The sequence below is a fragment of the Culex quinquefasciatus genome, chromosome 3 (assembly GCF_015732765.1).
Source record: "Culex quinquefasciatus strain JHB chromosome 3, VPISU_Cqui_1.0_pri_paternal, whole genome shotgun sequence".
NCBI lineage: Eukaryota > Metazoa > Arthropoda > Insecta > Diptera > Culicidae > Culex > Culex quinquefasciatus.
The window spans coordinates 69,900,293-69,916,581 of NC_051863.1; the positions used below are offsets into that span (position 1 = coordinate 69,900,293).

General features: G+C 42.9%; 2 protein-coding genes across 11 annotated transcripts in view; one reads left to right on the forward strand and one right to left on the reverse strand.

Annotated features, from left to right (window-relative positions):
- LOC6040147 (ras-specific guanine nucleotide-releasing factor 2) overlaps positions 1 to 16,289 on the forward strand; it is a 373,188-nt gene that overhangs the window by 319,403 nt on the left and 37,496 nt on the right. The gene's annotated exons all lie outside the window — the stretch shown is intronic.
- LOC119768989 lies at positions 1,000 to 5,389 on the reverse strand. Its single transcript, XM_038260857.1, has 2 exons — positions 1,963 to 5,389; positions 1,000 to 1,589 (listed from the first exon to the last, which is right to left on the reverse strand). The coding sequence occupies exons 1-2, from the start codon at positions 5,387 to 5,389 to the stop codon at positions 1,000 to 1,002; spliced, it is 4,017 nt and encodes a 1,338-aa protein (XP_038116785.1).

Consider the following 16,289-nt stretch of genomic DNA (forward strand, 5'->3'; position numbering starts at 1 on the left):
CAAAGAATACAATTCAAAAGGTAGCGCAGTTTTGTTTCTGTAGTAGTGTGCGTTCGATCTCATCGAACATTCTCCCCGGGCGTTGAAATGAACCATTTCAATTCTTCGCCAGCTGCTCCTCCAGTCGCTCCTCCGGCTGGACCTCCTGGTCCAACGGTAGAAGACAAATCTCGTGCACTGCACGCTTCAGCTCTCCCTTAGGCGTCCTCAGCGTCACGACTCTGGTCACGTTGTCCTTTCCCGGATGCAGCGCCACAATCCGAGCGAGAGGCCACTGCATCGGTGGCGTGTTGCGGTCGATGATCAGCACCAGGGCACCCGGCTTGATCGTCGTTTTCTTGTACCACTTTTGGCGGTTCTGTAATTCTGGAAGGTACTCCTTCGTCCACCTCTTCCAGAAATGTTGTTGCAGCGTCTGGACCAGTTGCCACCTGGATAGCGTGGATTCCTTCAGGGCGAGGTACGACGGTTCAGGAATTGCTTGTAACTCTCTCCCAATCAAAAAGTGGGCCGGGGTGATGGCAGTGAAGTCATTCGGGTCGTCCGACGATTGCGTTAACGGCCGCGAGTTGAGCACTGCTTCGATTTGGGTGAGAGTCGTGTAAAGTTCTTCGAAGGTGAGTCGGCGCTCTCCAACGATCCGCTTGAGGTGGTATTTCATCGACTTCACCCCAGCCTCCCAAATTCCTCCAAAGTGTGGGCTGCGGGGAGGGATGAATCGCCACTCGATATTCTTGCTGCTGCAGAAACTGTCCAGGTTCTTCTGGTGTAGCTCATTCTGGAAGAGACGAGCCAACTCTTCAAGTTCGTTGTTGCCACCAACCAGGTTGGTTCCGTTGTCCGAGAGAATGGTGCTGGGCACACCACGACGGCTCGCCATGCGCCGCAGCGCAGCGAGGAAGGCGTCGGACGAAAGGTTTGATACAAGCTCTAGGTGGATAGCTCTTGTACACAGGCAAACGAAGAGACAGACGTATCCCTTCGTTATCGTTGGTTTCCTCACAGCAGCGTTGGATTTGATCCAGAACGGGCCAGCAAAATCGATTCCGGTTCTGGCGAACGTTGGTGCTGGCTGGACTCGGTATGAGGGCAAATCCCCATCAGCTGCGACGTCTTCGTTGGGTTGACCCGGAAACAGGTGATGCAGCTGCGGACCACCTTCCTGATCGTCGTCTTCACATTGAGCGGCCAGAACCTCTGTCTGACGACGGCGAGAAGTCCCCGTTGGCCGAGGTGCAAGTTCTCCTCGTGCAGGTGCCGAATGAGGAGCTCGGTTACCGGATGCTTGGCCGGCAACACCATCTGATGGCGACTGTCGTACGGGATGAAGGCGTGTTTGATGCGCCCACCGACCCGCAGGAGGCCATCGACGTCAAGGAACGGGTTGAGTCCGCACAGCCGGTGCCGTGCTCTCTTGTCGTCCAGTAGTGCAGCAATCTCGGTGTGGAACGCCTCGGCTTGAACCAGCTTCACGATAATTCCTTCCGCACGCTTGATCTCCTTACCAGTGAGCCACCCCTGGTCACCTTCTTGCGCTTTGAAATGATGAACTCTGCAAATCGAGCGACGTAGGCCATGGCGCGTCGCAGCTTGAAGAAGTCGCTCACGTCGTCGAAGGCTTTCAATCGTTCAACAGCTGTCAAAGCGAGCGCAACCGCTGATTTCAGTTCTGGGAGTCTTTCATCGGGAATCATCGGTCCGGCGTCAGTTGTCGTCGGCACTGCAGGCGGGCCATCCCACCAGATGGGGCTCTTCAGCAGCTTGTTCGAGTTGTGCCTCGGGAAATCAAATCAGCAGGATTGGAGTCAGTGCAAATATAGCCCCAGCGAAAAGCTCCAGTCAGTCGCTGAATTTCTGCTACTCGATTGGCCACAAACAACTGCAGATGTTGCGGTGGCTTTCGAATCCAGCTGAGTACGATTTGGGAGTCGCTCCACAAGTTGACTGAAGCGAACGTCGTACTTGTCGACGACAGCACCTTGGTTACCAAACGAGCGAGCAGTAGCGCCGCCAGCAGTTCGCCGCGCGGTGTTGAAATCTCTTTCTTCTTCTTGGTGGCCTTGGGGAGCAATCTCGACTTACTGCATACCAGCTTCATGACGGTCGATCCGTCCAGTCGAGTCAACCTAGTGTAGATGCAGGCGCCGTAGGCTTGGTCCGACGCGTCGCAGTACCCGTGCAGCTCCACGAACTGCATCTCCTTGTAGAGAATCCACCTCGGTAGGCGGAGTTTCTTCAGAACCGGCAGCTCACGCCGGAATGACTGCCATTGTCTACCCATGTTCGGGGGAACGAGTTCGTCCCAGTCCGTCTTGAGAGACCCCACTCCGCGCAGGATCAATTTGGCCGCGGTCAGGACCGGCCCGATGAACCCTAGCGGGTCGAAGATCTTAGCAACCTGGCTGGCGACCTTCCGCCTAGTGAGTCGCTCGTTGCTAGCTGGCTCGAAATCCACCACGTCGAAAGAGAACGTGTCGCTCGCCGGTTGCCAGGCAACTCCGAGTGTTTTTACGAGGGCGTTCAAATCGAGCTCAGCAACGTTCAGTTTGGCTCCTTGTTGTGCTTCCGGAATGGCTTCCAGAATCGAGGGCGCGTTTGAGCACCACTTGTGTGCGGCGAAACCACCGCATCGCAGCAACCCGACGATCTCTCGTTGCAGTTGAAGTGCGTCGTCCAGAGACTGCGCACCCGTCAAAACGTCGTCGATGTAGCAAGAGCTTTGTAACACAGCGGCAGCGCGTGGAAATTCTGCTCCGTGGTCGTCGGCGAGCTGGTTCAGGGTCATCGTTGCTTGGAACGGTGACGAGGCGAGACCGTACGTTACGGTCAGCAAATCGAAGATCTTCAGCGGCTGGTTCTTGTCGTCTCTCCAAAACACTCGCTGAAATCGTGCGTCGTCGGGGTTGATCCTCACTTGGCGATACATTTTTGGGATGTCCAGGGTAAGCGCGAACCGGTAGCACCGGAAGTTCAGGAGTATCGCCATCAGATCGTTTTGGACGGTCGGTCCGGTCATCAGGGCATCGTTTAGTGAGACGCCGGACGTGGTCCTGGCGGAGCCATCGAACACCACCCGCAGCTTGGTCGTCGTGCTCGTCGGTTTGATGACACAGTGGTGCGGGAGATAATACGCCGGTCCACCGTTATCTGCATCTTCCGTGCGGACTTCACGCATATGGCCCAGGTTCTCGTATTCCTGCATGAATGCAGCGTACTGTTGTTTGAGTTCCGGTTCTCTGTCGAGTCGCCGCTCGACGGTCAGGAAGCGTTTCATGGCCATCTGCTTCGAATCGCCCAACTGGTTCTTCCGCTCGTTGAACGGGAGTCTGACGATGTATCGTCCTTCGCCGTCCCTCTGGTGAGTACGGCGAAAATGCTCAAGGCATTCGGCATTCGATGCAGTGTCGCCGGGTCCGGGGGCCAGCAGCTCGTCGCTGCCTTCGATCGTCCAGAACTGCTTGAGGATGTCGCTGAGGCGGTCATTCTCAGTCACAGTGCAGATGGTTCGTAGTTTCGCTGGACTTGCACTGGACACCGATCCTCCGACGATCCAGCCAAGTTTCGTGTCACGCAGCGTTGGCAAGTTCGGCCCCATCTCGATTTGCTCGCTCTTGATGAGGTCCCAGAAAACATCCGCACCGATCAGCATGTCGATTTTGTTACGCTTGAAGAACGCAGGGTCCGCGAGTTCGGTCCCTGGCGGGAGCGGCCACTTGCGAACGTCGATTGAGTAGGACGGTAGTTCCCCGGTGATCTTCGGTGCGATGAGCGTCTCGAGTGCCAAGCTGAATTCGTTGACTCGTGACTTGATACGGACTTCGATCTTGGATCGAATGCGCGTGTCCGAACCGTTCAATCCGCAGACGAGGAAACTGGCGGGTTGTCTTTCGAGAGCGAGTAATTTTGCGAACTGTTCAGTCACGAAGTGCGTTTGGGACGCTGAGTCTAGGAGGACTCTGCACGGATAGCTGACGCCTCCACTGCCGTAGGCCAGGACGACGGCAGTTGACAGGAGCGTGACGTTCACGGATCTCTCGACCTGGGCACAAAGCGTTGCGGTCGTCTCCGATCGGGTGCTGCTAGAACCAGTTGCCTGTTCCGTCCGAACCTGCGGCTCTTTCGACCGGCACAAATCCGCTTCTTCGTTCTTGGACGACGGATCTGCCGGCTTCTTGTCTCCGACGTGCAGCAGAGTGTGGTGGCGTTTGCCACACTTCTGGCAGGAACTCGATGAACACTCGCTGAGGCGGTGTCCACGCTGTAGGCAGTTGTAACAGGAACCACTTTTTCTCAAAACACTGTACTTTTCTTTGGCACTGTAGTTCTTGAACTGATCACACTTCCACAACTCGTGGTCACTTTTACACACTGCACACTTTTGCTCCGTCGTTGACACCAACGTGTTGCTTCTAGCCACCGCACGGGATGGCTTCGTCGCTTCCGAGTTTGACTTCGTGTTGACCTCGATCTTCTCCAGAATCTTGCAGCGTTCCTTGAGAAAGGCGATCGTCGCTGCGTACGCTGGAAGCTGACCAGCTTTCTGGCGAGTCTCCCAGGTCTTCCTGGTGTCTTTGTCCATCTTGGCAGACAGAACGTTGAGCAGCATCTGTTCTCCTAGTCCCACGACTGGTAGGTCCAAATTCTTGAGGGCGTTCACGTTCTTGGTGCACGTATCCAGTAGCTTCCGGAGTTCTTCGGCACTCTCCTTGGTGATCTTGGGCAGGTTGAAGAGCGCCTCAATATGTTTATCGATGATGAGGCGGTTGTCCTCGAATCTCTCCTCCAGACTGGCCCAGGCAGCATCATAATCATTGTTTTTAATGGTCTCCTCATCGATGAACCCCATCGCCTTTCCCTTCATACAATCCTTGAGGTGATAGAGTTTGATAGCCGGAGACTCCGTCTGGTAGCGCGCCATGATCGTCGTGAACATACACTTGAAGGACTTCCAATTCTCGTAGTTTCCATCAAAACTCGGAAGCGGAACACTCAACGGCGGTGGCTGGACCACAGCGGCAGCCGCATTCGCCGGGACGAGCTGATTCGCCGACGCCAACGACAGGCGCTGCTCCCGTTTGACGGCGGTTTCTAACAAGGTCTCCAGCTTGATGCTGACCTCGTTGTACAGGTGCTCGAACTCAATGTAACGGTTCTCTTGTTCCGTTCTCGCATCGTCAGAGAGGGGCAACGCGACAATTTCATTTTGGATAGTGTTGTACTCACGATAACAAGCGTCCACATTTTTCGAGTTTTGGCGCAAAAACGGAATGTTTTTGAGGTTAGGATTTTGCCTTCCCTCCACTACGTCGACCAAAGCCGTGCTGATGCGCGTCAATTTCGACTTCACTGCCCCTCGCTGACGGACGAGAGCTTTCACTTTTTCTTCCATCTTCCTTTTCAGCTCTTTTCGCTTGTGCTCCAAAATCTGCTCCCTGATGGGGCTGTAGAACGTCTTCTTTTCTTCCTTTTGTTCCTCAGTTTCCCGAGCGCGAGGCTAGTGCATCGTTTTCCATGCTGGGAACACTGATCTTTTTTTTTTCACTGAAGCGGGCTCTCGCGAATTCAAGATGGCGCCGCTACACTCGACCGACACTTTAGCCGAACCGAATGCTCATTTTCGCGATTTTCCGTCGAAAATCCACTTTCCCGTAACTTTAACCGGTTCACTACTTCATTCGGCACAGAAGGACCAGAAATTTATGTAGATTGTTCTAGTGGACTGTATTTTAAGGTCGTATTTTTCCTTCGATTTCGGCCGGAATGAAAGACGCGTGCGAATCGTACGGTTACGAGCTAGACAATGAGCGTTTTATTCTAAAGCTAAGTGTGCGCAAGAAAGAAATCAAAGAATACAATTCAAAAGGTAGCGCAGTTTTGTTTCTGTAGTAGTGTGCGTTCGATCTCATCGAACAGGCTCTAAATATATTTTGAAATATAATGTAGGGCATGCGTATTCTCATTTATTGAACTGTTTTTTTTTTTAATATTCGAGTAATAAAGTTAAACAGTTTTCGCTGATTTGCTTCATTTTATTGAATTTCATATCAAAGCAAGATTTAACAATCTTGTCCAACAAAAAAAAGTTAAATAATTTGATTTTTGCCGACATTTAGCAAATTAACATTAAAAAATAATATAATTTGTAACGAAATCAAAACTTCAAACAAAATGAAAACAAAAACAAAAAAGTAGTATTTTTTTAAACTTTCACGGGAATAATCTACCCAAATAATTGAAAATCGTTAAAATTCAACAGGACTCAGAAAAAATCTGTTAAGTTTTAACAAGTTTATTTCAAAACATTCGTTTTATTATTAGTAAAACAAATCACGATTCTTTTGGTTTCTTTTGAAACTAAACCTTTCAGAAAATAGCAGTAAAATTGTTATAACAGCGAATGAAAATATTACTAAACTTAGTATGTTTCTAAAAACACTGAAAAATTTGAACAATTCTTCAAATGTTTAATATCAAGCTTTTCAACTGAAAACTATTGAAATTTACTATAAAAGTCTGTATGGATGAAATATTTATTATTTTGTTATTTTGAAAAACAAACATGATTTGAGAAAATTGATGAATTTCACGAATTTCACGCCGACCAATAAATCATCAAAAATCACAAACCCTATGTTAGTAATTGAACAAGGGTGTTGGTACTGGGCGCACGGCCGGCGATGATCTACCGCAAGGCCCCTCGGCTCAGGCAGGAGCCCTACCATGACTTACTCGGATCCGTCACGTAGCTGGTAGCCGTCACTGACTGATCGTGTCAAACTACATGATACGACAAAGTTGAAGCTGATGTCTACCACGTTCACTGGTTTGCAGGAAGAATTTTGGTTTTCTTAATATTAATATTTCGGATGATATCAATTTGCGACTCGAGATAGTAATCTTGCATTATTTGAGCAGTACGTTTGTGGTTTCCCTTTTTTGCATTTATTTGTAACTATATCTAAATTTTACAGTTTATTAGAATACGGTGTGACAAGGTGTTTCGAGCAGGTTTCTTACAACCTCAAAGTTATTTAGTTGACGTATGTTAGTTGACTGATTTCTCCGCTCATGAATTAATTACAGAACTATTATTTCAGCTTAGATATTGATTAGTCGGTGGTTTGGTCAGGGCTTTCTTCCCCCTTTTTTACTTTACGAAGAAATCGTAAGTTTATGAATTTATCGTACCATATCAGTTATTAATTGAACTAAACTACCCAGGGTTGAATTCGCCATAAGTTGTTTACCGGTGGAGAGGAAACTAGCAGTTTAAGCAGGTCACCGAAACTGTAAGAAAACCTAGTTGAAATGGTAAACAGTTTATTAATGCTCCTTATTCTCGATTGTAGCTTAATAGCAACATCTACAACAAATATAAATCGTCGTTCGCTAAAGAGTCGCTGACTTAGTATTTCCTCCCGGTGTCAACAAAGGGTATTCACTCACTTAATTCTACAGTAGTTCATGAAATAATGTTTATTCCTATTTGAGTTAGATAAATCATTTTAAGAAAAATCGTTACAGCTTTACACAAACATAAAATTTCACGGGATTTCGCGGAAAAAAACAAATTTCACGGATTTTACGCTGTTCATGAAATCGTCAAATTTCACTAACCCTAGATAACCATGCCTTACGTATAGCAGATCTTATTTCGTCATTGCTACCTTGTTTAGTTTTTAAATGCTTTTAATTTTTTTTTCTGAGAAAACTTTAATTTTAGTTTTTATTTTTTGATTTTTTAAATTCCTGAAATTTTTTCTTCTTTTTTTTTGAATCTTTTTGCATCTCTGAAATTTTGTATTTTTTTTAATTTTTTGTTATTTTAGAAATTTTAAAATTTTTGGGAATTTTTAAATTTCTGAAGCATTTAAAAGTTTTATAATTTTTATTTAAAAAAAAAAATTTAAAAATTTTGACGCTTTTGAAATTTTTGAAACTTTCGAAATTTGTTTTTTTTCAATTGTGTGATTTTTTCACATAAAAAAATAAACTTTTTTTTAAATATTCCTATGGGACCCCAAGACGGATCGAATGAGACTAATACGGTCAAAATCCGTTCATCCAGTCCGGAGATAATCGAGTGACAATTTTTTTGTCCACCCACCTACACACATCCACACAGAAATTTGCTCAGAGCATGATTCTGAGTCGATATGTATACGTGAAGGTGGGTCTACGAGGTCAAATTAACAAGTTCATTTTTCTAGTGATTTTATAGCCTCTCTTCAGTAAGGTGAAGAAGGCAAAAAGTTGATAAAAAAATCTGCATTTTTTTTTCCGTATACCTATTTTTTTCTCAAAAGTCCTCAACAATACCTACAACTTTGCCGAAGACTTGATCAGAAAATTCACTCAAAAGTTACAACTGTTTGAATATTTACATGCCATTTTTTTATGGACAGCAGCCAAAATTGTATGGAGACTTGTATGGGTGAACCAATGACGCAAAATAGCTTATTTGGTCATAGGGAAGGCCCCCACAAAGTTTAAGTCATATCAAAAAATACAAAAAATAAAAATGGTCGAAATCGGCCGATATCTTAGAGAGTTGCTCAAATGTGTTCTTATACCAACCTCTCACATTTATGCCGATTAACATTTATGTAACCCCTTAAGCTATTTAAAAGCTGTCGTGTTCAGTATTTAATTTAATGAAAAGATAGATTTTATGTCTGTTTAAAAAAATCCCGATTTTTCCCGTTTCCCTGGAAATTCAAAACCCGGGAAAATTGGACGCCCTAGCTGGCGCAAGCCCCCAGGCAAACGCCAGAATTGCGCCCGCCATTTCCGACCGGGTATTTTTTCACTCTCAGGCAAGAATGCCAGATGAACAGATTTGTCTGTGTTTCACAAACATTTGAAATTGCGGTGCACAGACTTTTGAAAAACTTCATGAAAATTATATTTTGTAAAAAAATCAACCGAAATTTGTTTCGTTAGTCTTCGAATGCTTAATAACGCAATTTAGGATAGATCTTACTGTACAATATTGACATTATTGATTTCTTCGAGTTTTAGACATGCATAGACATTTTTAAAAAGCAAATGGGATCCCTGCTCGCAGGTCCGAAAGTCTGAATTCTGGGTGTACACAAATCATAACTCCAGGGATACCTGGGATAACCCAGAACATCCCAACAGAACAGCAGAGTAGTCTACCATACTCACTGAAGCTATGCGGGTATTATCCGTATTACGTCATATTTTAACGAATTCTAAGAAACAATGCAAATTTCGATAAAGGTGGTCATTAAATATTTTATCACAGAACAAGAGACAGGATTAAAAAAACGTTGTTTAATCCACCATTAGGTGGGTGGTGCCTTCCTTACATTCATAAAGTTAATACACTACAGAGCCTCAAAAAAGAGTATAAATAAGACTTAATTTATCAAAATATCTGAGATCCGGCATAAAAAATTGTATAAATAACACTTAAGTGGTTATAACTTTTGATAGGGTTGTCAGATCTTCAACGTTTTAGGCTCATTGGAAAGGTCTTTTAATTACCTATACAAAGACAGGTCGCATGGTGGATCCGGACAACGTTTTCATCAAAATATTTGAGATCCGGCCTCCAAAAAGTGCATAAATAACACTTAAGTGCTTATAACCTTTGATAGGATTTTCAGATCTTCAACGTTTTTGGCTCGTTGGAAAGGTCTTTTAAATACCTTTTTAAAATGTATAGCATGACGGGTTTTCTTACAAAAACCACCCTTTTTACAATCTTCCGGACTTTATTTGAAATCGTTTTTTTAGCATAACTTTTGAAGTACTTTACTAAACTTCATAATATTAACTAGAGTCTTGTGGGACCCCAAGACGGATCGATGGAGACCAAAACGGTTGAAATCAGTTCAGCCAATTCGGAGATAATCGTGTGCATATTTTTCGGTGCACGGACTCACATCCAGACACACGCACAGACATTTGTTCAGAATTTGATTCTGAGTCGATAGGTATACGTGAAGATGGGTCTAAGAGGTCTAATAAAGAAGTTCATTTTTCGAGTGGTTTTATAGCCTTTCCTCATTGAGGTGAGGCAGGCAAAAAGGATGCAAAATGGTCCTTCGAAGGACAGCCAGCTTAAAAAAAAAAAAAAAAAAAACAAAAAATTGCATAAAATTTAACTCCCCAATAGCGTGGCTCACGGATATATGAAAAAGACAAAAGTGTTCAATTCCAAACGCCTCGACCGGATTTTTGTAGCAATATGGCCCCAGAACATAGCCTGAAACTTTGAGCGCATTTGGTTAAGGTTAAGTACTTCCACCATTGACCTGAAGTTAGTATGGAACTTTTAAAGATTTACTATGGGAAATTTTCACTTTTAACCTCTTCTTAGATAAAGTTTCCCAAAACCCAATCAAATTTTCTTATTCTCAAGTTTCTTATAGGTTTTGATCCGGGGAACAACTTTGTAGAACATCGCAAAGCGCTAGGAATTGATCCTGAAAAGATACAGGATATTTTTTGGAGCTAGGATTTTTTTTTTAACGTGCTCTAAAAATTTGCCTGTATCTTTCCGGGATTAATTCCTAGCGCTTTGTGATGTTCTACAAAGTTGTTCCCCGGATCGAAACCTATAAGAAACCACTACTTTGAGAATAATTCATAGGGCATAGGAAAATATACTCGAAGAAGAGTTAAAAAGTTGAAAATAAATAAATTAAATTTATTGAAATTTCTTTATAACTTCAGGTCAATGGTGGAAGTTCTAAACCTTAACCAAATGCGCTCAAAATTTCAGGCTATGTTTTGCGGCCATATTGCTACAAAATTCCGGTTGAGGCGTTCGAAGTTGAACACTTTTGTCTTTTTCATATATCCGTGAGCCACGCTACTCCCCAATCAGACGACAATAACTTGGGAATTACATATTTTTAATAGTTGAAAATGCTAGGCTAATAACATTTGATACTATTTATTACAAGATTTGTTATTCGCCGTTATGATTTTTTTTGTTATTGGATTGTTATTGTAAAAACGAAACTATTGGCACTACGCCCCCCGGGGCATGGCCTTCCTCTAACGTGGGATTTCTGCTCCAGCGCCTCTGACGAGACAGGAGAAACCGGGACCGACGTTTTACTTCACCATCCGATAGAAGCTCAGTGGATAAGGTGGGAATCGAACCCGCGTCTCATAGCATCATCGGGATCGGCAGCCGAAGCCGCTACCCCTGCGCCACGGATTGTTATTGTAATAACAGACTAATAACACTTTTAGTTATTCTTCGAACAAATCTTTGTTATTATTTTTTGTTATTTCAACAACGAATCCGATCATCCCAATAACAGTTGGAAGTATTCTTCCATAACAAAAAATGTTATTCCAAAGTTGTTTTGGCTTTCAACCAGTATCAAACCAGTAAAAAAATTTGTTATGATAACATAAACTGTTATACTAATCTTATGCAAAAATGGACTTTTCAAAAAGATTCCATAACACAGTATTTGTTATTGGAATGGCATGGATTTTGTTATTACCGTCTGCCCGGGTCAATAACACACTAACTCTCCAACTAATTTCAGCTTAAATAAACTACTGTTTTTATAAATTTACCGTATGTGTGTTATCAATTGCAAGAACTTCGCCACATTTTGATTTGTAAATAAAACCTCAAAAGCACATTCACATTTTGTTTGACAAGCTTAAAATCTTCTGCTCAAGATAAATATTTGAGTAATCGTTCGATGCATGAAATAATCCAGAATCACCATATACATCTGCCCCCCGTTGGTTCCCGTTCCCGGGTTCATGTTTGCTCTCTGAACTCCTCCTCCCTCCCCCTGGATATCACCCACCTCGGAGACTGTTTGAACACCAGAATTTATCGACTACCGACTACGACGACGGTCCGGACTCCGGCCAGGTTCGTGGTGGGAATTCCGAAACGACAGATGTCTCATTTAAAATGGATTAGGATGTGTCCTCAATTGAATTATTTGCATAACTGAGGCCTTCGTTTTAATGCTCGAGGACCTTTTGATCCCCATTTCGGCCGGTCGGTGTGCAATATCGAACCGGAAACCCGAAACTGTGGCCGGTGGCCAGACAGTCACACGTCGCCCACTTCTCACACCAGCTCATGCAAAATTTAAAGCGCAATTAAAAATAAAGAACCATAAAACGAATTGTGATGCATAAAAACCATCTGATTAAAAAATTAATTTTTAAGCCATAAAAACAATTGCCGGTGCATATGAAAAACTGAGTGACCACCGAAATGGACAACTCGTCCCTACCCTTCCTCCCGCCCCCTCCAGAATTGGCCAAACCGGAACCGGATTCAGTCGGACATCGTGCGAATTGGCGAGTGCGTTTTTCACCCTTTGTTGATTTTTCCTGCGAGCGTTTTTGTGCCAATTGGTTTCATAAAATAAATTAATGTGTTTTTCTTTTTGCCCAGTGGGAATTTTTGGGTAAAATCGATGCACTGTGCCGGATATGGGGCGATGTTTGAGGGTTGTTTTTTATTATACTGTTTGAATTATTGCCTAGGTTTTATATTTTATGCAGAAAAGGGTTATTGTGCCAGTAAGTGGTCCATGAGCTCGAAAGTTGAATTGCACATAAATTTGGCGTTTGATATCTGTACAAACTCGGGAATCGTTGCTGCTTAATTCATATTTGTGAAAATCTAGTGAAAGCCAATTGTCAAACATGGACTTTTTTCCAAATAAAAGTATCAAGTCATAAAAATACTCAACTCAACTCAACTCAACTCAACTCAACTCAACTCAACTCAACTCAACTCAACTCAACTCAACTCAACTCAATTCAACTCAACTCAACTCAACTCAACTCAACTCAACTCAACTCAACTCAACTCAACTCAACTCAACTCAACTCAACTCAACTCAACTCAACTCAACTCAACTCAACTCAACTCAACTCAACTCAACTCAACTCAACTCAACTCAACTCAACTCAACTCAACTCAACTCAACTCAACTCAACTCAACTCAACTCAACTCAACTCAACTCAACTCAACTCAACTCAACTCAACTCAACTCAACTCAACTCAACTCAACTCAACTCAACTCAACTCAACTCAACTCAACTCAACTCAACTCAACTCAACTCAACTCAACTCAACTCAACTCAACTCAACTCAACTCAACTCAACTCAACTCAACTCAACTCAACTCAACTCAACTCAACTCAACTCAACTCAACTCAACTCAACTCAACTCAACTCAACTCAACTCAACTCAACTCAACTCAACTCAACTCAACTCAACTCAACTCAACTCAACTCAACTCAACTCAACTCAACTCAACTCAACTCAACTCAACTCAACTCAACTCAACTCAACTCAACTCAACTCAACTCAACTCAACTCAACTCAACTCAACTCAACTCAACTCAACTCAACTCAACTCAACTCAACTCAACTCAACTCAACTCAACTCAACTCAACTCAACTCAACTCAACTCAACTCAACTCAACTCAACTCAACTCAACTCAACTCAACTCAACTCAACTCAACTCAACTCAACTCAACTCAACTCAACTCAACTCAACTCAACTCAACTCAACTCAACTCAACTCAACTCAACTCAACTCAACTCAACTCAACTCAACTCAACTCAACTCAACTCAACTCAACTCAACTCAACTCAACTCAACTCAACTCAACTCAACTCAACTCAACTCAACTCAACTCAACTCAACTCAACTCAACTCAACTCAACTCAACTCAACTCAACTCAACTCAACTCAACTCAACTCAACTCAACTCAACTCAACTCAACTCAACTCAACTCAACTCAACTCAACTCAACTCAACTCAACTCAACTCAACTCAACTCAACTCAACTCAACTCAACTCAACTCAACTCAACTCAACTCAACTCAACTCAACTCAACTCAACTCAACTCAACTCAACTCAACTCAACTCAACTCAACTCAACTCAACTCAACTCAACTCAACTCAACTCAACTCAACTCAACTCAACTCAACTCAACTCAACTCAACTCAACTCAACTCAACTCAACTCAACTCAACTCAACTCAACTCAACTCAACTCAACTCAACTCAACTCAACTCAACTCAACTCAACTCAACTCAACTCAACTCAACTCAACTCAACTCAACTCAACTCAACTCAACTCAACTCAACTCAACTCAACTCAACTCAACTCAACTCAACTCAACTCAACTCAACTCAACTCAACTCAACTCAACTCAACTCAACTCAACTCAACTCAACTCAACTCACCTTAAACCTTAATTTTTATGCTGTTTATGCTTGCTGAGGTCATAAATCTCCGGGAATTTGCATACTGCAAGCTCTCTTCACATGAGTAGTTTCTAATCTACTTAGTAGCTTGTACTTGGCATGTCGAGGACGTTGTTGCTGCTGCATGCAAAAGTTTCTCTCTCGCTGCAGCTCTGGCCAGGGCCGGACATTGGGTGTGAAAACGATTCCACTTCCTGTTTGTGTGCGAGTTTGTGTGTGTGTCAAGTGGTATTAAAATCGCAAGCGGAACTTTTTCCACTATTGGAAAAAAAAGTTTTTTTTATTTCCGGTATCGAGCGCACATCCCAATTGAAGAGCTAGTTTGCCGCGTCCCCCATTGAACTGGGATCTCGTGACTCTGTGGTCATCGGCAGATACTTTCCCCTTCAGGCCTTGGGGAATCGATTCGATGAAGATGTGATGCTCTATTCAGAGCAAGGGATTTATTTTGTGTGGGGTTTTTTTTTGCATAATATTTTACGTTTCTTTAAGAGGAAAAGTAATTTTTCAAAATATTGTTGGTCTGATAGCAAACTCATCTGATACAATCTTAAACATTTACAAATGATTTATATTTAGACCTCTTAAAATTTACTCCAAAAATAAGGTGGCCAAAAAAAAATTGGTTAAAATTTATATGTTCATCGGATCAATATTTTTTGTAAAATTGTAGGCTATTCACTTATTTATGCAATTTACACAACAAAGCTTTTTAATCGTTTTGGTACCCAAAAAAGTCAAGATCACTGCTGAAGTTTTCGAGCAGTTTAAAACTCGGGTTAGTTTTCAAAACGTCCTTAGAGCCAAATCCCTCAAGTGGAGGAAAACGATGAACAAGTTTTTGTCCATTATTTTAATTCTTATTAATATGTAAGAGGGTTTCAATGGCATATTTTTAGTCAAAATTATTGCTTTGACTATAAGCTATGGTAGCCATATCAAGTGAATGAAAAAATTTAGCAATTTATATGTGTTTTAGCCTTGTTTTATAACACGAGGTGGATTCGACCTTTTACATGAGCAAATTGTTTCATACGTCCCTGTACATGGGACTTTTTTTGAGTAAGAATGACAATACGACCATTGGCAAAATTTATTTGTTTTGTGATTAAAACGCATTTAAATCAAACATTCTTATTTTAAACATCGTTTCAACACCCCCCGCAAAAGAGCAGTCGATGTTTTGTGTTGATTGGGAGAAAACATCGCAGAAAAGTCCAACTGACAGATTTTATTCTCTCTCTCTCTCGTGTTGGTTCATACGCCAGCTGAGAGCACGAACAAAACGACGAATTACCACTGATTTGTTTACCTTTTCTTCAGTGGTCCATGGGACCTTGGAGAACTCGGGTTCCTGGAGTTTTCAGTGGGCGTTTATGCCTGATAAGATGGATGCGGTCATTATCGCGCGTTCCTGCACAGATTCTGCATCTTGATTTTGTGTTGGTTCAGGCTGCCACACAAAATGATGATTTTTGGGGAAGCTAGCCGCCTCTGCCGGGATAAACGACTGAAACTTCGTATTGCTGGCTGGCAATTTGGAAAATATTCTTCGCGCATCATTTAGGTCATATAATCAGCGCAATGTATTTAACGGGATAACAAATATTCATCTTTTTTCGTAAAAACTCATGTTCCCATAATAATTAAGCAATTATTATGGAACTTACGTCCTTTTCCTATGAGCGTAAGTACATTTTTGAAATTACCAGTACATACGACCTTGCATCACCAAGGACGTATGTGATTTCTCCGTATGAAAAGCACATTCGACCTTTTAAAGGCGGGCGATATTTTTGTTCAAATTATTTTTTTTTGGAAATTCTGCTCGAGTAGATCGTTAGTAGTGCGTTAGAAGAGTGCAACAGTGCCAAAAACTAAATTTTGAACAACTGGTGCTTACGACCTTTTGAAAACTAACCCGAGTTTTGTTCTCTTTTTCCGTTTTGGCAACGTATTTTTCTTCGAAAAAAAAACACTTAAAATGTTTTAAAAACTCTGCCAATTTTCCATTACTAAACAATGCATTT